This window comes from Calypte anna, chromosome 1 (assembly GCF_003957555.1).
Source record: "Calypte anna isolate BGI_N300 chromosome 1, bCalAnn1_v1.p, whole genome shotgun sequence".
Taxonomy (NCBI): Eukaryota; Metazoa; Chordata; class Aves; order Apodiformes; family Trochilidae; genus Calypte; species Calypte anna.
In genome coordinates this window covers 8,602,812-8,628,635 of record NC_044244.1, presented here as the reverse complement: position 1 = coordinate 8,628,635, position 25,824 = coordinate 8,602,812, and the positions used below count along the sequence as shown (strand labels likewise).

The 25,824-nt window shown below is 38.4% G+C and overlaps 1 protein-coding gene across 4 annotated transcripts in view; it reads right to left on the bottom strand.

Annotated features, from left to right (window-relative positions):
• Window positions 1-25,824, bottom strand: part of SEMA3D (semaphorin 3D) — a 138,528-nt gene that overhangs the window by 11,558 nt on the left and 101,146 nt on the right. For all 4 annotated transcript variants that reach the window (XM_030459131.1, XM_030459138.1, XM_030459153.1 and 1 more), the window contains 8 exons: window positions 25,057-25,171; window positions 24,568-24,637; window positions 23,067-23,211; window positions 10,535-10,757; window positions 7,378-7,466; window positions 5,517-5,558; window positions 4,122-4,279; window positions 1,853-1,917 (listed from right to left, as the gene is read on the bottom strand). In XM_030459131.1, coding sequence (XP_030314991.1) covers window positions 1,853-1,917; window positions 4,122-4,279; window positions 5,517-5,558; window positions 7,378-7,466; window positions 10,535-10,757; window positions 23,067-23,211; window positions 24,568-24,637; window positions 25,057-25,171 — 907 coding nt within the window. The remainder of the gene's footprint in view (window positions 1-1,852; window positions 1,918-4,121; window positions 4,280-5,516; window positions 5,559-7,377; window positions 7,467-10,534; window positions 10,758-23,066; window positions 23,212-24,567; window positions 24,638-25,056; window positions 25,172-25,824) is intronic.

Below are 25,824 nucleotides of genomic sequence, written 5' to 3'. Positions count from 1 at the left end.
AAGAAGTCACAGACCTATAGGAACCTTGTTTAACTTCCTTCAGTATGATTTGAAATGTCCTGTAGTACATTTCAGATCAAACACTGTAGGAGCCATGAGCAGATCTGAGTTCCTTTCTTGGCCTTCTGTAAACCTGACCAAATAATTTCTAATCTCTGCAACTCCATTTTCCTCTCCTGTCTGTTTTATCTGTGTCTTATTTGCCTTACAATCTGACTAAAGCTATTTTTAATGCCCTACCAGGAACAGAAAGGAAGGTGAAAGAAGCGTTGTCTCCTAAACCAAAAGTTGCTCAACAATGAAATGAATACAATTTTGGATTGGTTTTTCAATATAGTAAGTACCTATATGAGTTCTATAGAAATTCAAGCTCTCCGCATTAAATGCTTTTCTTTTATTTCACTGTGCCACTGAGATTTCAGTAGAGCCAAACAACTTCATGCAGCCAAGGAAGTCTCTGGGAGTGAATCTCACACAGTGGAGCACTGAATTTAAATAGGTTTTGGGGGCCATAATGTTATTAATTATTGCAAATGGCATAAATAAGCCAAGATCCTGGAGCGGGGCAGCTCAGCTTCATGGCTTTATGGCACGCAGGGGCCATCCCCAGCTGGATAAAATTTCTATTGGTGGTGCTCCATCAGGGCAAAGGATTAATACCAATTTCTGTGTTATTTTACATTTGTCCAGTAAAGACAACTCTTCTTCCAGTAAAATGTGACATGGGCAGCCTTTCTGCTAGTGTTTCTATAACCTTAAGCTTTGCACAGTCTCAGATACCACTATTTGGAGAGCCACGGTAAGCAGAAGTGGGGAAATCGTGGCCCTTGAGAATGAACAGTAGTTTTGTCATTGACTTTAATGGAAATGAGATTTTAGCCTGACTTTTTAACTATGCCTGCAAGCACACATGTACATTCAGAGCCCTCTATACAGTGCAACAGACTTAAGTCTTTGATTCTGTGGCAAGCAGCTCTGATTTCTGCAGTGACTCATGCTGGGAGCTGGGGCAGGCATCCAGCACCACAGCAGCACGAAAAGGACCAGAGATCAATGGAAAGTGGTGGCTCATCCTGAATCCAACACTCAGCTCAGTGATACAATCAATACTGTTTTGACTGAATTGCTCACTTTAATAAGTGGCTAGAAGAGCCCCAGACAAACCCAAGCTTGGTTTTGAATGCTTTTCATTTATTTTACGCTGCTGCAGAGATTGCTGCTCAACCGCAGGATTTCATACTGACAGTGCTTGCTGTAAGAGAAGTGATGAGGTTGCCAAAGGAGCAAGCCAGACCCTTTGGCATCTGAAAAGAGGGTGTGGGAAAGGAAAGGGGGAGCCAAAAGGGAGAGGGGGGTAGGCTTTTGTTAATAGCAAGAGTATTTATGTAGCTGTGGAGAGGGGAAGGGGCTGGTTTGGCAGCTGGGCTTTGAGACTTGTGTCAAATCTACGCGGCAGAAGGGAAGAAGATGCGTGTTTCCCATTTGCCCCTGTGGGTTTCCTCATGGGATTATCTCCTCTGTTTCTGGCTGAACAAAGGCCCTGGTAGCTACTTGTAGGGATGTGTGTGATGTTTTTACATCACAGGCACATCTTGTTCCCCTAGGTGAGTTCTGGGAAGGGTGGCCTGTCCAGGGGTGTGAGGGTGCTGTCCCATGCTGGTTTACCCTGACCAGCCCCAGCTCTCTAAACTTAACTGCTGGAGTAGTAATGTATATTAAGTGTGGGACAGGCAACTGCACACCTACTGGTGTTATTCTGTTGGACTCAGAAGGTTTCCACAGACAGACAGAGACCTCTGCAGCAAACTGTTGCCAAAGTGACTAAAGAGCAAGAAAGGTGCAAAATACTCACTGTCTTCCACATCCCAGCACTGTGCAACGGGGTCTCCATATTTGATATCTTGCCTTCTGGCTCGCCTGTGAGAAGAGCATGCAAACTTGTAACACTTCAAATGTAATTGCAGGAATTCAACAACAAAATACAGAGGAGCTCAGCAGATGTGGACTTGCATTGCTCCCACCCTACTGCTGACAATTACAGTCTTAACTAAAACCAGCCTCACCCTCAAAGCAGCATGTGGCCTAGAGAGATTTGTACAACTGACATCAAGAGAAGGGCCTGTGATCTGGGAAAACCACTGGGAGGGGAATGAGAAAAAAGCAAGAGAAAATAAGTCTGAGTAGAATAAAGAGTGTGCAATTTGTTGACAGAAAAGCATCTAAACCTGCTTTAGGAGCACGGGACATGCATGTTCTGGTGGGTCAGTCTGTCTTAGAGATACTTAAAAGCATCCTTAATATTGTATGCTACAGAAAAATATCTGAGGTGCAACAGGTGGCATTCAAAACTGAGCTCAACATCAGCCTGAAGTAATGTTGACTAGTAAAGCAATCATTAAAATGAGAGAAAAGCATATTTAATTTGGTAAGAAACAACTGATAAATCTGATTATTTTTCATCCTTATGGATAGAAAAAATATTGAGATTATCTCCTCCTTTCCACAACCAACTTGCATACTAATCTTTGGGTTTGTTACTTCAGCTCATTCTGATTAGTGTATTTTTAGTGTAAGAGCATTAAAATAAATATTTTTTTTAATAAGCAAACTCTTCCTCTGTGGATGTTTGCATTTATCTTCCAAGAGCTAAAAAAAAAAGAAAGCTGTATTTTAATTTTTTTTTTAGTAGAATAATTAGATATCCAAGGAGGAACTGTTTCCTTCCAGGAACACTGTTTCACAGCAACACAGATGATAACAGAATTGTGACCTCCTAAGTGCAAAACACCTACAATGTCTCAGCAGGACAGCAGGCTCCTGAGGCTGAGCTGTCCACTGTGGTAAAAGCTGCAGGCATGCTGGAAGCACAGGCTGCTATATAAAAAAATAAAATAAAAAAAATAAAAAAATCAAGTAACTGATCTACTGGAAGATTCCCATAGTCAGTTACCCACCTCTTGCTTTTGAGACACAGACTTTTGCCCTTCCCACCAGACTGCACATCTGTTAAAATGCATAGACCATCAATCTCTATGTCCCAGCCCACCTCAGGCTTCAGCAAGCCTCATGTGTCACTAACTTTGCAGTGAGCCTGAACAGTTGCTCTTCTCCTTTCATTTACGCTTCTCTGAATTTAGTTTGTTTTAGCTTTGAGGGAAAACACATAAAGTTCCTTGACACCATGACACGACAGTCTACAAGTCATTAACTTCAATGGTTTGTCTAATTGCTTGGGTTCCAGCCTTAGAGCCACTGAGGTAGAAGTCTCATACCAGAGCCTGAGCTCAGCCTGCAAACTCCAACCCTCGCTGCAAGAGTTACTGTCAGGAAGGCTTTGTCCAAAGGGAAATGAAGAGGCTGTGAAAGACCCTGGCTCAACCAGTGAGCTCAGAGTTCTGGCTAAATCAACTGAAAACTCCAAGAGACACATGCAGCAACTTTGGAACCATACTCCAAGAGCCTACAGATGCTCTCCCTCCGTGCAGATTCATGTTGCTCTCCTGGCTGGTGAAAGTTCAGATGAAGTTTCTTTCACTGTGGAAAAACTTTTCTCAATGTGGTCAAATCGCAGTACTTAAATCTCTGTCTCCCTCCTGGCTAGACCACAAGTACAATTGATGGGTGTGACACACATTGAGTCAAGTTATCTGGGTTAGCTAAATCAGACAGAATAAGCTTGCTCATTTAGATGGGGGAATCAAATGTATTTTATTACTGTCTGCTCTGAGATACTTTCTTCCTTTCTCCTTTCTTTCTCCACTCTCAAACTGTGATGGTGCCCTATGCAAAAGGCAGGAGATTGAGAGAGGCTCTTGCTTATCAGGCAATGTCAGCTACAACCCGTACCTCCATCTGAGCATCTTGTGCCTTAAGGCACCCAGTACAAAAAAAGGAAAATGATGGATTTATGATGTTAGCTGTTGTAACTGATTTACTGTCACACAAGGATATTTTGTCTTCACAGCTCTTTCAGAAGAAATGTGAAATATGGCCAGAGTATGATCACATTTTAAGGCAAACGATATGCTAAGTAAAAAGGAGATGTGTTCTGATCGGGAACCCCTAAAATTCTTGCAAGCAGCAACACATTTTATAGCATGTTGTTTGTTTTTGTTTCTTACCTTTTAGAAGTGGGAGCATATCTGGAACATGAGTTTCCATCCCAGGCACAGTAGGGGTCTCTGGCAAGGCAGCAGTCTGCACAAGCCTTCCCATACGTGTGACATCTGTGCAGAGAGAGCTGAACCAATCCATCCCTGGAACCAATGTACAATTGTTGCTGCAAATCAGGCAAAGCGAATGAATTAGGAGCGTTCCTCAAGTAGCCCATTTAAAAAGTTCCCTTCTTCAGTGCCACACTTGTAGACTTACAACCTTGCCCCAGATTTTACAAAACAAAGGAAAATTCCTCTTTTAGCATTAAGTGTTTCTCAGGGTGCAGCGTGAACTGGCCAGTCCCCATCAATACCTGACAGAGAGGGAAGGGAACTGAAGTCCTGGAAAGACACTAGCATTCAATTCCCTTACACCTTTAGATTTGTGCTGTGATAAAAAATCAGAAGCAAACCATGGAAAGAATGGTTTAATAGCACATTCAAACCCAAGCGGCTGGATAGCTGTGACAGTAAGAATCCAGGAACTAGGGATGACCTTGTGGGACTAAAACTCCATCTTCTGCTTCTGATCTTTAGGTAGCATGGGGATAATATTACTCCCCTCTTTCTAACGTGTGAGTGTATTGCCTGTTGAGACAAGGGTGGTCCAAGAGTTTGCTGTTGAGCTGGAGCTGGCTCATGCAAACCTTCCAGCTGGCCTGCCACCTTTTTTTTAGGGGAGATGGAACCCAGCTGTGCTGTGCGTGCCTGAAGAGCAGAATACCTCCTTCCATGTGAGGGAGACGTGTTGTGTTGGGGCTGCTCTGGCCACTTCTGTGAAGCAGGGAGGGATGGCTCTTGTGTCACGCTGCCTCCTGAACGTGCATGTAGCCATCACAGAGCTTGGAGATGCCATAAAATTGTTTCCTATCAGGAGATTCCCAACTGGGACTGGCCCCTGCAACTGCCAGTACTGGACCACCCAGATCTAAATGGCAATTTCAGAGAAGGGGGACTGGTTTTCAAACTGTGTGCACAGATTTAGAGCAATGAGGCCCTGATCTCTCTTGACTCCTAATAAAAACCCCAACAATAATAGTAATAATAATTTATTAATAGATTGTAAAGAGACAAGTATTTCTATTGTCTGGAAAATCGGTGTGCATTCATTCAAAAATCCCCCTACCGTATGACTAAAAATTTTCTTCCATTAATAATTACCAGCTTGGGCATACAAATTACTGTTCATGAGCAAACGCAAATTAGGCAGGCAAACAAGTTGAAACATATTTCCTTCTTTCCAGATACATTTTAAGAGTCATCTATGAAAAGCCTGGCCAGTAAGTGGCATCACCTGAAAGCATCAAGCTAAATGTTTCGGGTACCATATATCCTGCAATAATTAAATAAGCTTGTGATTACCTGCTTCTGAGAAATCTCCATGGTTGAGATAGAAGAAGGGTGCTGCAAAAAGAATCAGTAAGGTGCATTAGTTTACAATTTCTCTATTCATGAAGAAAAGAAGAACAGAACTTAACATAGAAAAAAGGAAATAAAATTACAGATGCAATTGCTTGGTTTAAAGAAATATTAAAAATAAAAAACCAGAAATCACTAAATTCATGCTTCCAAAAAGTATCTCCCACAAATTTTCTCTGCTGCTTATGAGGCAACTGACTTTAATTCTTAGAGCTTGTAATCTACCCCATCCTGGAGACTGGACATGAGCATTCACATCAACTTACATTCTTATTAAGCACTATTTGAAAGGCTTAAATGGCATTTAAGGGATACATAGGCAGATCCTTTGCACCAGGATGAATTTCACTACTATGAAAGACAGTGAAATTTTTGCCAGTGACTGAGGTAAAACCAGGATGAAGCTCAGAGTATTACCAATCTCCTAATAGAAGATAATTAATCTAAGCCTATTGTTTAACATTAATGCAGTTTGAGGAAATAAAGGATGTCTTCTCAGCCCTTAAACCCCTCCAATCTTCTGGATTCAGAACCACAGAGGTAACAGTTATAAATGCTATCAATGAAAATGTGAAGGAGTATCTTCTGAGCAGGAAAAAAACAACAACATTTCTTTGTTTTCACTATGATATGATACACTTGCCACTGAGGTTAAATTTTAAAAATGCAGCAAATTGGTGCATGTACTGAAATGCTGATTACTTGGCAAGTCACTGAGTAATCTTGACATTTCAAAGTAAAATTTATAATTGGTGTCCAAGACAGTGGGAATATGCATTGAGATCCTTTAAAACAGAGTTGCTTCATACAGTTGACATACCAAAAGGCTCATAGAGAAATGTACTCTGAAATAATTATTAAAGATTCTGTCCTTACACTTGGAAAACACAAAGTTCCAAATTCATTTATTAAGTATGGGCAGAAATGCTGGCTAAGAGTTCATACAGCACATAGGAGAGAGGAGGATGTATGAGAAAGTAATCAAAATGCAACAGATGCAGATAAAATTTGATGAAAACACAAGGTGAAAACTGAAGAGCTATACAGTGACACAAAAGCAAAGTGAGAATGAAAAATTAAGAAGGAACTAGTAAAAAAAAAAAGAAAATTTGTAGGGAAGATGTGGGCCTCCATTTTCCTACTTAATGGTACATTGACGTCAGCTCCCTCGCCAGCAATGAGGTTATTCAGAAATTATGCCTGTGCAACTAAAAGTTTTGGGCTTTTTACAAGCTGTGATTAGTATTAACAGGGCTCTGGTTACTTTCCTTCTTTATCACTCAACCAGGGTAAACTAATCAAAATGGTCAAGAAGTTGAGCCAGGCTTCACCAATACATTAAACCACATTGATAATCAAAACTTACTTTGCTTTATTTTATGCTTTCCATTTCTGTATCTGTTATGTTAAAGAACTTCTCTGCTTCTGTGGAATTTTGTTTGCTTCCTTGTTTTTTAAAATAAATTATAATTGTACTAAGAATAGTCCTAAAGCTGAGAAAATAGAAAACTTAGCCTAAAATTAAAATGCTACTAATACAAAAATTTAAATAAGAAGAATTCAAATGAGAAAAAGGAAGAAAAAAATAACATTTTTTAAGAGTTAAAAAAAACATGGTCTGTTTTGTTTTGCATTTTCTTCTATTGACGTACCCAAAGGTAATACCAAGGCATTTAAAAATTTACAGTGCCCTTCTGGAAACTTGAACGAGTTCCAGTAAACGAACAATCAGACAAAAAAGCCAGTATGGGCCCTAGAGTCCCTCAAATAATATTTAATTTATGTCATGGCTGTTAATGCTTACCTTGAATATCTGCAGCTCTTCCAGGACTACTTCTTCCTTGGTCCACTTCTCCTTTGTGATGCTTACAACTTTCAGGACTGTGCCTATGTCTGAAATACATGTTTCTCATGTAAAACCCACGCTTACATTTCAGTACCTACATGCCACTCCATTTCATGCCCTGAAGATAGAGCTAATGCATCAAGGATGTAGCTTTCAAACTACATCTATCCCTGTTTGTGTCTTTTGCTATCTCAATAGCTCTATACAATACATTTATGGTTTTACTGTATGGGGGAGCCAACACAATTATGGGATACTCCTGGCAGAGATGGTCCCAACTCTCCTGCTACACAAACAGGAACACAAGCACACACAGAAACACAGACAAGCTGTGCTGCCAGCTAGAAGTTTCTGCACATTTCCTTTGGCCAGAATTGAGGCCCATCTGACCCCAAAAAGCTGCAGTTCAGGGAAATTGGCAGAAAATTATGTACTCTTTTTTTATAGAATGAATTTTCATTCAGTATAGCACCTCAATCAGAAACGGGTTTCATTTTAATGTTAAGCAGTACACTTTTAAAATTTATCTTTTCATTTTAGGGAAATTTTTGAACAAAATTTCCACTCAGCACCAAAACCTTAATTTAATCATTACATAAATTATTACTTTGGAGTTACCTAGGTGATTTTTTTACATTAAATCTATTCAATAATTTTAACCTGAATCCCTGCTTAGTGAAAAAAAACATCTGCTCATTTCACCTCAGACCATCACACATTGGTGAATCTTAAATGGCCTTAAAAAGAACCCTTAAAAACCACTCAGGGTAGTGGGCCGGGTGCTGGAATGTGCAGTGTGGAAATACTATGCATAGTATTGGAATAATGAAAAATAATACATTATAATAGAAAGCATGAGATTTTCATTCTTGTTTACCCAAACTACTGGAGCTCATATTACCAATCAAACCCAAAAGCATTTAAGTTTGCCTTATGTATTATAAATTTTGCTTTTTTGTATGGCATAATTGCCAAAGCCTGCATATGTGCAAGTTGGTTGCTTACATTCAAACACAATTTTCTCATCTCCTGCTGCTCAAAATCTCCTGGGTTATTTGATATATCTGTATTCAGCCTATATATATAATATCAGAAATTTTATCTTCGAGATTGTTTTTTTCCTTAGGACAAGTTTAGGGGATAAAAGAGAACAAAATCTCATGCTTCTGAAAAGGAAAACTCTCTTTCAAGGAAAGTGCAAAAGTTAAATATCTGCATGTTATGGAGTGCCCTCTGGTGGCTGCATGGTACGTCCTGGCCTTCACACCTCTAAGTGGACGATTTACTCTAGAATTACCATTAGTGATGGGTAGTAACAGTAAACCTGGGACTATTCAAGTTGCTGGTTTCTCAAATAGAATTTAATTCCTATTACAAATTTTATAGTGGAGAATAGTAAACATCTGAAATCAACCTGTCTAGATACTGAAATAATATAATGTATATTATAATGTATATTTTAACTAATTTTTATCTTATCTTTCTGGACAACTAAGTTTAAATTACCTTTTCTCACGATTATAAGAAGAAAAGGACGTTTTAGTGAGTATTCCCAAATTCTAGGCATCTGATAGCTTGGGAGTGTGTTTTCTTTCCTTCTCTGCTGACTATACTAATGATTGCATTCAGAAAGTAACAAGGATTTTCCATCATCATGGCTAAACCTTATTCCCAGCCTTCTCAGCCAGCAGGGGAACACTTTAATGTTCTTCTTTATGAAACTGTACTTTTCTCTGTGGCATCACTGTATTTAGCTTGTGGGGCACATAGAGGGATTTTTCATACTGTCACTTTTTTGGAAGACAAGAGTTGTGAGAGGGACTGAGCTGGTAGATCTAAATGGTCCAACAGGGGCTATCTCTGTGCTCACATGTGTGATAAAGCAGCTAGGAAGCTCCTGAAGGCTGAGAAAACTCACACTTCGTAAGAGGGAATGCTCTGTGACATTTCTGTCCTTTCCCCCAGTCCCTTCTGTATATCCACACCAACAAACAAACACTATATGGTACAAGATTTGCTTATAGGCCAATAAAATGCCATGGAACACAACAGGTCTGGGGTAGGATTAAAACAGAAATCTTAATTTACTGCATTTTATGGTAGAAACTGGATAAGCCTTTTCACCTCCATGTACCTTAGTTTCACCTGCTGCAAGATGGAGATAAAGTCAATGACCTACTTATTAAAGCACTAAGATCTAACAGTGAGAAGTGCTTATAAGACCTATTACTAGTGAGAGAATGCTAAATTGTGGATTAAGAAAAAGAAATTCCAGTGGATTAAGATGGTAATTTATTACTTCGGAAATGTTATGGTTATATAGTAGGTTAATATTTGCTAGCATACCATGCTGTTGGGTGATTCACCCAGTGATTCTAAATTTAATTACTACAGTAAAATTAAGACTTTTTCCTTAAGGCTTAATAATATCTGTCCTAAAGACAGATATATCTGTCCTAAAAATGCAAATAGATATATAAATATCCATAGAAAAACTACAAGACGGGTTTCTTTCCTGACAGAGTAGCTTAACCTCTCTGTTCAATCCTCCTCTTATTGTTTAGAGCCAGTCATGTAGCTAAATTGTAATTTCAAAAACTTTTAAGTGGAATTGTTGCCTTATTCTCAATTTTAAATCCTCCTTAGCTGTTCAATGGCCAATGAGATTTAATGCTGAAGCACCATTTCAGTGCAGGTAATAGGAAGTACTTCTTGAGGTGTTTTTTTTTCTTTTTTGGTTGGTTGTTTTTTTTCTTTTAATTGGTTACTGACAAGCAGGAATTTGAGACAGACTATGATGTAATATAAAGTTAGGCACTCAGTGGTACTTGGAAGGTAAGAAGGTCCAGCTACAATGACCCTTAACTGGTTTATCACCTAGGAACCAAGAGACATTTAAATCTCAGCTGTAGCAATCTCTTGAGCTGGTAAATTAATCTAATCTTAGCATTTACATGAAGAAATGGAACAGAATCAGGAGCATCTAAATCCTTCCCAAAACTGCATGCATGGGAAAGACACCTTAATCAACAGGTTTATTCAGGACTTGCAGGAGCAGGAGTGATCTTAAAGGACGTGGTTTGAGCAGAATGATAGTGGAAGTTCTCTCTCATACCTGTTCCCAGGAAAATAACATCATATTGTCCATCCTCTGCTATGACATGATCCACTACAATCTGAGTCAGACGATAGTCCACATTGATTTGAGTGAACACCGGTCTTCCCGTCACTGGGTACACGGGTTTGTACATCAGTGGATGGCGTTTGATAAAGCTGATTACTTCATCAGGAAAGTCTCTGGTAGACTTTATGAGTGGATCATAGGTTTTGCTTGGGCACTGAATGAAAAAAGAATGGGAGAAATATTATATTATTATTATAATCTATTATCATTGATATAAGGAATCTGCAGGTTTCTTTGCATAGTAGGAAAGCTGTCTGGTCTGGATCAGCTATATCACTTTGAGAAAAACATTTGCCAGTGGCTGGTAATTAGATTTACAATTGAAAAACCTTAGTGTTGATTTGAAAGCCTGGCAGCACACTGAAGGTCATTTTCTCCTTCTTCCTCCAATCTCTCCTCTTTTCATTTTTACCTCTCTTCAAAAGCTCTTCCACTTCATCTTTTTTTTCTTTTATCCTGCTCCCAACAATTCTCCTTTATCTTCTAAAACTGCCTAATTATTTTTGTTTCCTCTCAATCATACTTCTATTCATAATTATAAATCTTCTGTTCCTGTTAGTTATATGCTCACACCTGCAACGACTTGCAGATACATGCAGGCTTTGAAGAACAATTTTTAAAGGCTTTTCTTCTTTCTCAGAGATTCTGATAACCAAAACTAAAACTTAGAGGGAAGATGAACTTCCTTAGCTTCTATAAGATACTTAGAAAAAGAACACAGCATTAGAAAACAGAAGTTGTTTGATGTTGGATAAAATGTGAATTAAATCATATTTATTGCATTAACATATTGTAAACAAAAACTACTAAAAGCTACACAGTTTTTTTCTTTTTAGTTTTATCACCAAATGGTCTTTAAGACTATAAACAAGACCCTTCATGTTTTTACACCTAGCAATGTTCCTGAAAAGAAGATGAGACATGCCTTAATATTCATACCACTATCACTGATAATTAAGACATTATTATTAATATCCAAGCAGTACATTCACTATTGTGATGCACTTTGAAATTCTTTTAATCATATATTCGAGCCAGAAAGACTTAGCCATAAGCAATCTAATAGAATATAAAAATACTTATTTTTTAAAAAATATTCAGGATCTGCTTGTATATATTACCCTAATAGATGTCATCACTGCAGGCCATTTTTGAATTTTGGTCTTACCAATATGCCACAAATCCAACCCATATTGAGGTAGAAATCAAGTTTTCTGGGAGAACACTTGTGAAGTCAGTGTGCAACAAGGTTGCACAGATATTTTCCTCATTCCAAAGCACCTCTCAGTCACCATTACTTTATTTTTTTAAGGCATTTCTTTAAAACCAGTGAAATTCTCACAATGGGCTCTGCACACCTGCAGTAAATTTCACCTCCTTGTTCCCTGCCACACTCACAGGTGCCTTATCAAATTGGCTATTTTAAAAGACAAGAAAACCAGGTCTGGAGTGAAGGAGACCTGTCACCTAGTTCTTATTTCAAGACACATGTGACTACCAGCAGTTAAATTTGCTATTTGCTGAACTAGTGCATTTAACAGTGTAAAGGACTTTCACCAGCATGGCTAGAGTGCCCTCCGGTGGCTACCAGAGGATAATTTCAGGGATTTAAAGTGCAGAATCTCCTCACGGATCAGTTTTCCTGGTTTTTTTGTATATTTTCTCCTCTTATCTGAGGTTTAACAGAGGCTGAGCCCCTGCCCAGATGCAATGACCCAGAATTAGGCAAGAGCCACCCCTGAGCATCCCCCCATGTTAGACAAATGGCCTCATTTCTCTTGGGACGTATGCTTGGATGTACTGTGGCAGAAGGCTCCTAGTAAAATGCTTCAACCATGTTCACTTTTCCATGCTAAAACACCAACATCTGTCTTTTCCCTGTATATATCCTGCAGATGCCATACCTCTTCAGTGAACTGCACGTCCTGTGACTTCCCTTTATTTTTCTGCTAATAGACAAAGACTCTCCAGATGCCAGATCATTATTTCTCAGAACTGACTCTTCTTGTATACAAGAAAATGTATACATGTATACAGCTGAAATTACTGCCCAGGCCCACAGCTCGACTGCTGCAGCATCCTTCTATCTGACTTTGAACAGCACAGGCTCATCCTTCTCTGGTTCAGATACCTACAGCATTTTCTCCCTCAGACATATCCCCAGCATCACTCACTGGTGGGGTTGGAACCTAACTTTATTAGACCCATACTAGCAAACTAATCAATTCAGCTGGTGGTTTTTTTGGCTTACACAAAGTGAGCTGGGTCTCACATATCTTGCGGGAAGCCCAAAGCTCCTTCTTTAACTTCCTTCAACTTTTTCCCTTCTGTGACTTTTGGAGTGAGCATACTTGCAAGGTCAGGCATGTTGACCCACCATCTCTCATGTTCACCTATCTCTGTTTTCATGCCCACGGCTGTATCTCTCTTCTGTCCCTTGTTTTATTCTTAGTCTCTCAGTCTGAGAAAGCTTCTCTTTTGCAGCCAGAGTCAGCTCAGCATTGTAAATCCTGGATAATAATTAGACAAACTGAAAACACTATTCCAGTTGGTGACATCCTTTTACATTTATAAACTGTTGTTTGCTTCTTCCTTATTTTCAACTATGCAATCCCTGGATTTACTGCCAGGTGGAGCCATAACACAGTCTGTGAAAAAAAAAAAAAACGTGTTTCAATAATGCCTTTGTAGTGTGTGGGGAAAAGGACTCATGTCCTACAGTACTCCTTCATGGCTAACTTTTAACAGCAATGATTTAGGTTCACATTCCCAAATTTCCAGTGTGACACGTGTTCAATCTATGATGCCAGTTAAGGGCAATTCTGCCGTCAGAATTTGTGACACTACGTAAGGTTGGCATTATCTAAAACATTTGCATTAGGAGCAACATGCACAGTGCTAAGAGCTGAGCACATCCCTCCTCCATTGCTGACAAACTCCATCCTCACAGACACATAATACCAGCCACCAACAGCAAATCTGTTCCTGTGAGTTCAGGACCATCCTGGACCTTCTCCTCTTGGGTTTCCACTGCTCCTTCTCTGCCTGGACTGAGGGATGCACACAATTAAAAAGGGAACATAGCTTCCACCTGCTGGGTACAGGTACTGTGTACCCATGCTGAAGGATGAATTCTTCATGCAATAAATACGACTGATACAATGCAGAAATATTGTCAGCATACACAATTCTACATGAACTTTGACCTGTATACAAATTTTGACCTAATTGCAAAGACAATAGTAACTAGTTAAAAATTTCTGACTAAGCTTGACATTCTCAGAAGTATCAGAGATTACCTGTGTATTCAGAAACTAAGCAGGCAACTGACATTCTGCATCTACAGCCACATCTGAAATGTATGTTGAAGGCAGTTCCTGATCTACCTTAGGCCCCAAATACTGCCACAGATTTGGGTGGGTGGGTACCAGCTGGAGCATGCCTAAACTTTGGCAAAGGCTGTTTTATCCTCAAACAGTCCAGGGACTGTGGGTCTACTCTTGAAACTGACCTCTGGTTTTATTTAGCAGAGATGTAGCCCGAGTGACTTAAGAGTCTACAATTTCCAAGCTATTTCCAAGCCCTGCTTAGACAGAATTTATGGCTATCTAGACAGAGATCTAACAGATTTTGTCTAAGTGCCCATTAACAATAAAAGTGTGCTAATTCTAATTAAGATACATTCTACTGCATATTCAGTCCTTTTGTTTCAATACACAATTTAATGTATGACTATGAAAGAACTGATAAGAAACCAAAGATGGATTTGTATTATTCTCCTATGATATCTACTCCAAGGACATCCCTTGAAAATGCAGTTTAATAAAAATGAAAAAGCAGAAGGAAGTCCTGTTGAAAAAAATAGTTCAATTGGAAACATATTGCAGTGAATTATCCCTAGGGGTTTTATGATAGCATTTCTGTAAGAATTTCACCTTCTGGCTTGCTGAGTATGATCTCCCACATTCTGTTTTCTGCTGTGCTTTCAAAAATTAAAGTCTTTGCAAGGTTACACACTTGAGGTGAGCTATAGCCAGTTTGGGTTTTGAAGAAAACACTATCAGCTAAGTAATTTCACAATGAAATACATGCTTTTGTATTATATAGCAAAAAATATTACAGAAATGGTGTGACAAAAAAAAAAAGAAATTAGATTTTAGACTTTGGGGTAAAAATTAGTAAACAGGAGAAATTATGCAGACAGCACAATAACTACACAGAAACCAAACACATGCACACTTGCTACATGAACAGTATTTCAGCAATAAACATCTGTCCTTGCCTTTAGAAAAAACATGGTCTGAATCTTTGTCGTTTATACCAGAACCAGACCTCAAAACCCTATGGAGTTCAAAAGCATGTTTATCTTGCAGGGGTTGAAGTAAATTTTGTTGGAATAAATAGAAAGAAACATCTTTTAATTGTCTTTGGATGAAAATTTTGCATCAAATTTTTCTATACTTTATGAGAAACAAATTCACTTCTTCAACCATGCAATAAGTCTCTTCCCCCTCATTGAGTACTACAGGTTTTCCCTTATATGTGTATTTTCTGTGGTTCATGTTCTCACTCATTACTCGGAGTTACAGCCTGTACATTCTGGAACTTTGCTGATTGCTCACCTAGTCACAGCTCAGTCCCAGAAGTCTTTTTCTATATGAAAAATTGTAGTAGCCCCATATAAGCCCTCATCTTAAAGATGTCCTAGACTTTTGCCAAGAATGCATCAACAGAGGAAGATGAGAGCAATGACATCACTTACAAAAACCACTAGGATAAAATGTCTGCCAATATGGAACTATAAAGTTGTTACAGTAATCCCAAAGGCCCAGACCCTACCATGCATGGTATAGGGAAATCTTTGCCAGCTCGTGCAGCTAATTCAGTAGAAACAAAGACTAAGGGTCTTATCCAAAGACCCACTTGAGTCAACAGGGCCTTTTCTAATTATTTTGTTGGGCTTTGGATCCCATCCTAAGACAGCATGACCACCAAGAACAGCTGGACAGGTGTGACCTTGTTATGCTTGGCCAAGGGAGTTATTTCCAGAGGCATTACTCTCTGTGGCATGATGGATGGAATAGGGGAAGGAAAAAATCCTTTTGGCCACCCTTTGGCAAAGTCCTCAGGCAGCTGTCTAAAGCTGTGTCCACCCATCATTGCAGAACAATTCCTGTAGGCTTGTGCTTCCTCTCATAGCAATCAATAGGATGCATGATGATAAAGGCTGCATGGCCAAGTGGGTAAGTGAAGCAGCCTTTCACCTCTGAAAATGTGAGTTCACATCCTGTTGCGTGTTTCATGATAATTATATTGGTGTTCTCTGCCCAGTTCACAGAGCACATTTATTCACATCATCAGCACCAGATGCTACCTCAGATATGTGACACCTCCCTCTGAAAAAAATAAAACATTTGCTTCTATATTAAATGTCACAGGAATAGGCTGGCAAGGTCACTTCATCTGGACTGCAAGCTCATCTGACTCCCTAAAAGTTCTTGTAACACCATCACTGTGCTCTCAGCATCTTCTGCTTTTGCAATAGAGTGGGATTCATCTCACCTGCCCTAGATTCTTATCTTGGCTGTGTATTAACTGCACAGAGGAGGCACTTTTTTTTTTTTTTTTTTTTTTTGTGATAAAGAAATCTAAACAACTAGCTCGGATTTGATACTTTTATTCTAAATAACTGACATCAAGAAAAATGGGTCACACTACATGATTAAAATTAATATTGCGAGAAAAGAATCCTGCAAAAAATGGATCCACCACATAATATATCCTTCTGAGGCTACTTAGACCTTCACTGTTGTGAAAATAACTTGATATAAATATACATGTTAAGAAATGAAAAGTAAAGAAACAGACAAACAAAAAAGTATAAAAGAAAATTCCCAACAGAAACAGAATTGGAAGTGTTAAGGCACCTCTATTCAACTGCAATATAAACTCTGGCACAAAACTTTTAAATAGTCAATTTAATAGTAACTTAAATTTTTTCCAGTGCCTTCTGTGTGAGTTTGATTTCACAATAATCACCCTCGACTAAGTCTTGATCTCAGATGATCTAGAAAGATGCCTTTTATTGCCTCACCTGTTATTTGTATCCAAATGTAATCAGGAGGTGGCAAATAAGGCTAATCTTTCTTAAGTAAAAGCAAACATGAATAGACTTAGCAATTCTGCATATACATAAGCTTTTCTTTTTTTTTTTTTTTTAACTTGTCTTATAAAATTTGCAGCTTAGCAGAGTGCAGAATGTGTAGATCTCACACAATACTGAGACATACGGTGTGACTGTGTTAACACTATGTGGAAACCCTGGCCAAGATTCTCAAAGCTGGCACCAGACATTAGGTTCCTAAATAAACCTCAAATTTGCCAAAATGCATAATGCTTCACACCACCCAGTGAAGTTGGTATGAGCTGCTCGATCTAACACCTGTTAAAATTGTGGTAATTATTTCAGAAACTAGCTATGAGGTATGCAAAAAAAAAATAAAAAAATTAAGTTTTCAATTAATGATGCATATTTGGTTCAGCAGTGTTGTTGTTTACTGACAATTTTAAAACAGAGGCTGTTCCCTGGGAGCTTCAAAAGGGTTTCTATTTCTAGTGTGCTGAAAATCCTAATTTCAAAGTGACTGATCACATTAGACCCATTTAACAATGGGACTCAGACACCCATAGGATAGAGATACAACAGGGACTTGATAATAATGAGTGCAGCAGGCATCTGCTTCACAGATTTTGCAACATCCAGGCTAGGAATTTTTATGTATTTCCCATGGAGAACCAAGCACCACACCAGCAAGGCATTCTCTTGGGAGCATATGAAGTAGCCAGAATGAGACATAAAGGAGTGAAATACTTCTCATATCATTCCTGCATTGGGGAATTAGATGTCTTAGCCATGACTTCTTTCTGGGGGGAGGTTTCAGGCGCATGGGCCAGAGCCATCCAAGGAGCTCCAACCTCCTTCCTGTTGAAGGTTTTTCACTTTTCATGGGATAATTACCTCTCAGCTTAGCCAAAAATAGTCAGAAAGTTGCTCAGATATTAACCAGCAAGGGAGAAGCTATGTTTTCCTCTGAAAAGCTCTCTGGTTCATATTAAGCACTGTAGGAACTGAAGGACCAGACTTTGCCTCAGAGCAAACAAATTAACCCTGTGGTCCTTCCTTCTAAAGCTCCCAGTGAATGGATATTTAACTAGCAAGGAGATATGGCCTTGTAGTCAGCATTCTCCTGTGACATAATCTGAAGTCTTCTAAGATCTAAATAAATTCTTTATCACTGATCCAGCAAGCAAAAAGCAGAACACCAGAATCACCTACAATTAGTCACTCGTGTTAAATGGGGACACATCCCAACCCCCCCAACCTACTCCCCAACAAACAGAACTTTATTTGTATAATGTTTATGGAGAAATGCAAAGTCTGAGTCCTAAGGGGTTAAGATATAACACTGTCGACTGGTGTGATTTTCCAGGGTGCTCACAAGTACTTTAGAAAATGGAGTATTTATAAATTGAGGATCTTCTGTGGATTAGATAACAGCTAAGAGATGACCCTAAGGGCTTAGTCACTTATATGCCATTGAAAATTCAACCACAAGTCACTCTGTAGATGAAACCTGGGCTCCTCAGTGGCCTAAATAACATATGGCTTATTCTCTGTAGTCTGATCAGAGCTGCACAATACATCTTACATTTCCATATGCCTACAAAAAGCCTTGGTGTTTCTCTAGATATGGTTGTGCCAGAGGGTCTGGACACTCAGCAGGGAGACTTTCATGAGAACCTTGCAGCTACTTAGAGCAAGCCTGGAAAAGGGCAGGGGAGAGGGGAGAAGGAGAGTCAGCAGACAAAGTGCAAATTTTAATCAACCTCACTCTACCCCTACCACAAAAAGATTTTTTTTAGGGTGGAGTTTGCATCCCACTGGATATGTGATATTTGCTTCATCTTTTTTCACTGTTTATCTTGAGCACTTTGTATTGCTTTTGCATTTAACATACCTGTGACATTGATAGAAAAGGCTGACATAAGAGAGCATCAATCTGAAGATAACTGGGCTGACACCAGCTGGGTGAGTGAACTTAACTCTGCAGGTGGCACTTCGCTATTCTCTGCTGACCCTGCCAGCAGGAGAGGTGGCCGAATTTGCAGAGTTTCGAAAGCTGCCATGATTTAAGAGGTGATTCATGTTGGGGAAAACAGGTTGGTAAGTAACAGGAGGTGGAGGAGGCTTTCTCAGGAAAATAAACCCATAAAGTGAAACATTTCCCTTAATTAAGCAGCCCCATTTACAGTGGGGAGATCAAAGGAGAGAGGAATTGGAGAAGCAAAGAATGCAAGACTATCCCATAAAAGATCAGGTGAAAGAGGAACATAAGTCTAAAAATAACAAGGGAAACCTGTGCAACCCTCAATGTTTTATGAACACGCTTATTAAAGCAGCTAAACTACCCAGATGGGAGGACAGGGGGAGGCTTTTTGGCAGACAGTACTTCTCTGTGGCTTAGCCAAGTCCCGATGGGATGGACACCACATCTTGATCAGCCCATGTACTGGGTTAGCAGGAGAAATAAAGGAAGGGGTTTCACTGAATAAATGGAGGGAAAAAAGCCATATAAAAAGATGAAAAAGATCACAGAAGAATTTGAGGGCATGTAAAGGAAAAAAAAATCACAAAGAATTCAGGAGCTCAGGGACATATTCAGATCAGGACTGGAAAAAGCTGAGACATAAAACCCTTCAAATGCTTCAAATGGAGAGAAGTAATGTGCTGGGTTGTTTCTTCTTGTAGGTAAGAAGTGACTTATATTGCAAGAATCTCACTTTGCTGATCCAGAGACACCTTTTGAACAATTAACAAATCAGTAAGCAAAATATCCAGATCAAACAAAAATTTTTGGTGTTGTCTTGCATAACAATTAAAAGTCCTAGATCAACCTAGGTGTTAATCTTCATCTTTAAACACTGATATTCTTTTAAAAATCTGACCTCAATGACATTCACATACCACCAATGAAATGAAGATGATTCCTCTGTATCCCACCAGAATATCCAAATGGACATTTTGAGTTGCTGTGATACTGCAATGGTTACAGATAAATAGATATCCTAGAAATGTTTTTTCCTCCTAATTAATGGAAAATCTTGTTCAAATGCCTTCATGATTACTGGGAAGGTATTATGAAAATTATTTCAGAATAGAGACAGACAGAAAGAAAGAAAGCAAGAGAGAAAAGAGAGAAAAGAGAAAGAAAGAAAGAAAGAGAGAGAAAGAGAGAAAGAAAGAGAGAAAGAGAAAAAGGCTTCCTTTAAAAAAAGACTTTAAAGAAAGTCTTTGATGATGTCTTTATGAATGGATAATTTACTGTTTGAAACCCTAAGACACTGGAAGAAAACTGGATTTGTTATCTGGGGACAGCTGCAGATATGGAAGCCCAATTTTTGAACAGCTAAAGAAGTCAAAGCAAAAGCTCTTTCTGTTTTCAAATCGCCCTTTGTCGCAGGACTGCTGGCTGCCTGTATTTTTGTATTTTCTTCTCTCTCTCTCTCTTTTTTTTTTTTTTTTTTTTTTTTTTTTTTAGCTTCCAAATTGAAATAGATTTGAAGACTTGCTCTATTTAATTCCTGTTATTTCCACATGATCTTTAAGACCTCAGGGACAAGTCAGAATAAATGCTGCCCCATTTTGCAGCACCAATGGTGAGGAGCATGCTGGAGGTCCCCAGTCCCCCTGTCCCTGGGTCTCCCATGACAGCAGAGGGCAGGCAGATCCTGCTGCAGCACCAGCACCCCAGCCAGGCAGGAGCTCAGCATTGCAAAGGCATGATATCATGGTCATGTTGGGAGTTTATCTCCAACACAAATTGCCACAGGAAGCATTTTGTCAAAATTTCAATATCAAAGTGGTCACAGTCTCTACAGTGAACAGCTTTATTTACTTAGGAGATAAAGGCAGCTGACCAGAAAGTTAAATTAGGGTAAAGCAATCTCCTGCTTCTGTATAAATGCTGAAAGGAAGTCAATGCCTCTCTCAAAGCCAAATATCAAAAGAAATGCATTTCCTAGTATAGCCATTTTTAGACTCCGCCAGTAACTTAAAATATAAGAAATGTAAAATCAGGGCAGTGCTGGCTATACCAACTGTAGGCAACACTTTCAATTTCAAAAATGTTCTAGTAACTTCAGAAAGGATAGATTATCCCTCAATGGCTTTTTTCTGAGCATTCCTGAATCACCTCATAGCTGGCAAGAAATTATGAAACTAATCTTTAAGGAAGAACATTTCAGCATTCACACTGCAGTGTTACCCAGGGGTGTAGCGTGCTGCTTCATCTCCTCCTCACTGTGCTGCTTTTTCAGATCCCAACCTAAATCTAGTCATGTCCAAAGATTTGACATTGCCCATTATATGATGAAAGCATGCCATCAATGTACTTGTATGGTACCTACGTTAAAATACTGAGCCTGAAATGCATTGCAGTCCAGCTCACTAAGACAAAAGATACATAACTATGCAGCAGTATGTTTACCTTATCTACACTACAAATATTACAGATATCTTTCATCTGAGAGCTTTCTTCAGTAAAACCCACTTCCCTTCTCAGTCCTTTTCCAGACAAACTGTGACAGAAACCCACTGAGTATGGAGGTCCTAAGGATTTTTATGAGACCACTTTCTCACAGCTGTTATCAGGTGCTTAAAGGAAGCATTTGGAGAGTTAAGGAGCAGCTTATGGAAAATACCCATTTATCTTTACACTTTCCAACTTTTAAAATACTTGCAAGCATGGATATTCAAATAAGCGATAACGATCAGCATTGACATGCTTCAGCATGACATGTTTCCTTCCTTGTGAATCCCAGCTCAACCATGTGATGGCTAATACACTCAAAAATGCAATGAGCTTATGACCCGTCTATCTGTACAGAGTGTTCATCCTTATGGGGCACTCTGAGTTCTTTAAGAGAGTTATTTTAATCTCTTTAGATGCCATGGGACCAGCTATTGTTCTCACTGCACCATTTTTGTACTTAAAACTAAATGCATCTGCCCTTTTTAACCAGTAATTGAGTTGTACATGCTGAAGGAAAAAAAAAAAAAAAGTAATCTTCTTTTCTGGGGGCACTATGCATTCTGTGTGAGAGAGATGCATAAGCCCACAGTGCCTAAATTTTCTAAATTAGGAGTGGATTTGCTTCAGCAGTGCAGATCCTTGAAAGGCCAAATCAGTCTCTGGAGCTGCCTCAGTCTTTATAGAGAAAGCTGCTCCCTGTGACTTGCCTGCAGCTGAAAGGAGGGAATCACAGCTCAGGACCTGATCTGTTGAAGCCTGGGACAACAAACAGCAAAGAGCATGGGCTTGGACCATGCAACTGAGTCCACTGGAATGATGATGAGCAAAACATAGAGATCAAAGGAAATGTGTGGAAAGAAGAGCTAGATAAGCTTGACTGAAGTAAAGGTTACACCAGTGCTGATGTCAGAGAAATAATGCAGAAGCACCAAGATGGCTTCCAGGCAAAGTACCAGCCATCCAACCTCAATAGCTCAGTGCTTGCCTGGATTTATACAGCTACCTAGTACTAGTTCACTGAATACCTAGCCGAAATTATGTAAACTTATCCTTGATAATGACTATCTTACTTTTAAATAATTGCTCTTTTATATTGTACATAAGAGTTGGTCAAAGTTGTGATGACTTCTTTAAAGCAGATGCATTTTTTGAAAATACCATTATCTTCTTCAGCTGTATATGCAGGTGCTTTTCTAAATTTACTACCAAAACAGAAGTGGAAGAAGAATTTTTTTAATATCTCTTCCAAAATTTTCCTCATTGTTCCGTACTGGTTGTTAGATCTGATGTCTAAGAGACTGGGATTTAAAAGTGTTCCCATACATTAAACTTTTCTTCCTACCACCTTTCATCATATAAAATTTGCAGCAACTAACTTCTTATTCTACTTCAAAATACAACACATGCACAAACACACATAATGGAATCAATGACCATATGTCAAGTAATGAGATAACAGATATACAAGATAGCAAGAAATACAAAATAAAGATAACAGAAATGCAAGGCTTCAAATAAAATACTTCATTATAACTTAATACTCCATAAAGAAATGCTTTTGGCTTTTTATGAAGTGTTGATGCTTTAGAGGTGACACCAAGAGATAGAAACACAGCTGTACAATAGGAGATCACAATAAGGGAGACAATCAGGAAATAGTCTGGACACAATGTTATCTCAGAGACATGGAAAAATGTATATTTATATACCTACAGGGTAGGTAGGAGTCTGAGTTGTTGACAGAAGGGAAAGGGTAGAGAGGACAATTTGGAACATCCTGAGTGGAAAATATAAATTGCCAATCCAGGGAGGGGTGCGAATTATGGTTGCTTTGAGTGAAAATAGAAGTCCATAATTAAGGAGACACTTACTGTACCAGGCCTGGGATACGGGATGCGACCTTCATATTGTACCCACCGATGATCCACACTCTCTTTGTGAGCATAAGGGCCATTGAAAACAGCTCTGATATCTGCCATGCTGTACACACAAACTGCAGAGCCTTTAAAGACAGAGCTGAAAAAGAAGATGGGTTGATATACACATTGTAAACACCTCTTCAGTAGATGTTTCATCCAGTGATTTAACTACTTCCACAAAATCTGATGGAGCCTGGATTAAACCCACATTTGAGAGCTGGTATCAGGGATGCTAAATAACAGACTGATAATTGCAGACATTCGATGTCACCGTCATTGCAGTTTAAAGCTTTGCTTGGTTGAATTTTTTACTTAGTCCTTGGGACCACTTGATAGACTGCCTTCTTTTCTAGTGGCTGACAGTTTCCAGTTATCATTCATTAGCTATTTTGATTACAATTTTCTGCTAATGAAGGAAATGTCTTTTAATTGTGTTCACATCTGGAAGTTTGTATATTAGTGATACTGCAGCTGATGTGCCTGAGAATTACAAGTTGCATTGGACAGACTATAAAAAGAGATAGATATAAGTATTTATTTATGTATTTATTTATTTATTTTTCTATGTATTTTCCCTCATTTTTTACTTTCCTACTTTTTTAGCCAGAAAAACAATTCAATTTTCCGAAGAACACTAAAAAACATTCTGTCAGGTTGCTGAGTGGCATATCCTTTATTTATTTCATATGCTATTCTATTTCTTGTGCAACATTTAATTCAATTTCAAATATTTCATGTGGTTATATTTCTATGGAGCCACTGTGGTGATTGTTTCTGACTTAAGAAGAGTCTTGCCAATTCTTCACTATATACTCATACTGTTTAGCATTTGGCTAATCTTTATTATTTACAAATAATTCAAAGGTTCTGAAGACAAAAGAAATAATTATTTCTTTCCTTTGTGACAATTCTATATAGACTAACACACTATTACAGCTGATATGTTCACTAATTAATTAATTAATCTATCCCCTTGAGATAAAGATGATTTATCCTTCCATCAACTCCTGTCTTTAAAAACACTGAAATACCATTTTAGAGCATAAAGACAGATGGTATCCAGCTGCTGCTTACAGAAATAATGCTTCATGACAAGGATTTGTCTTAAATAGTAACTACTGGTTGCTCAGTAAATATGACTGAAACTTGTAGATTCAGCTAGATTAGGTTGAAACAAACTAAAATGGTTTTGATTGTTAAATTTTCGCTTTGTGTTACAATCACTCTCAGAAATCAGGCACACAATGTTTTAGGGCCATAATTTATTGTTTCCATTTCTGAAAATATGGTCAATGATGACTGCACCCCAATACTGCAAGCTTCTTCAAGCAGTCTCTCAGTGCTCTCAGCAATCAGGATGTAGTTTAATAAAGGCTTAATAAAGGTTTAATAAAAGGCCTGAGTAGGATCTTCAGCATTGATTGCCAGAGGGAAATGTCATTTTAGAACATACCTTGTTGTAGTGAAGACTCCATATACAAGTGGGTTTCTGTCATCTCTTGTAGAAAGCAAGAATATATCTTCTGCAATGGAAAAATGTCATTCTGTTAGGTTCTTTTAATTTAACCATTTACTATTTCTGCCTGTACCATTTATAATTCAGAGATTTGTAAATATTTATCAAAGCTTTATTTTTCCCTGAATTTTTATTTCTGCCATGTGAATATGTGCTAGTATTCAGAAGTCTGTCCATTTGAAGATAGTCTGTTTTGTATAAAGACCTCAATTTTCGCTTTCCAGCTTTTTAGTATGAAAAGGAAAAACCTCATATTTCTGATCAGACTAATTCCAGTTACAATCAGGGACTCTGATAGCAACCAGGGATATTACCACCTACTGTTTGGAAAAAAAAACAGAACAAGACATAGTTCTACAAACAACAAAAAAAAGCACCTGAGAAATACTGATGTCAAAATAGATCACTAAAGATAAATCAACTTACGCAGCTCATCAAAATGTGTGTCTGCTCCTTCAGGACCAGGTATTGAGCACACAAGCCTGGCTTTCAGAAAAGTAGTCCACTTGTTTATTAGGCTTCTTTGACCTCCCATATCATTCTAATAAAAATAAAAATAAATATTTAAGTATTCAACAAATAAAATTTTTAACATATAATATCTGATGCGAGCACAGTGTTGACCATGCTTCTTAAGCCTGATTCCACTGTTTGATCTCACCACAAAATAAGATTTTTTTCCCCATAAGCAGTGTAGGACAGACTTTTTAAAAGTACCTCCAGTGCCTCAGAGTGTGGGCAACCCAAATTTCCTAAATATACCCAAATCTGTTTGAAAAATTGTCTCAGCACTTCTAGAGCTGCAGTGATGTCAAAACATATTTCTATATAATGTGATTACTTGCTCCCTGTGGTACTATTTTTTCAATCAGTTGTTCAGAATATCTTTACAAACCCAACAACACAGAACATTCTGAATAGATTTCTAAGTAAAGAAAAGCTACATTCATAGCAGTTCTTGAAATATAAATACTGTGCTGTTTGTTTTGTGTACACAGTAGAGAGATGAGCATTCCAGGGAAAACCAGTTGTATTATTTCATTAATAATTCTTAATGGAAATATAAGTCTATCATCCACAAAAGATTTTTTTTCCCATTTGTTTCACTGTGGATTTTCAAGACATGAGCATACTTGCCCATCTTCCCTATACTTACTAGAGAAAGTAACAAATCTTGAAAATTTCAAATAATTT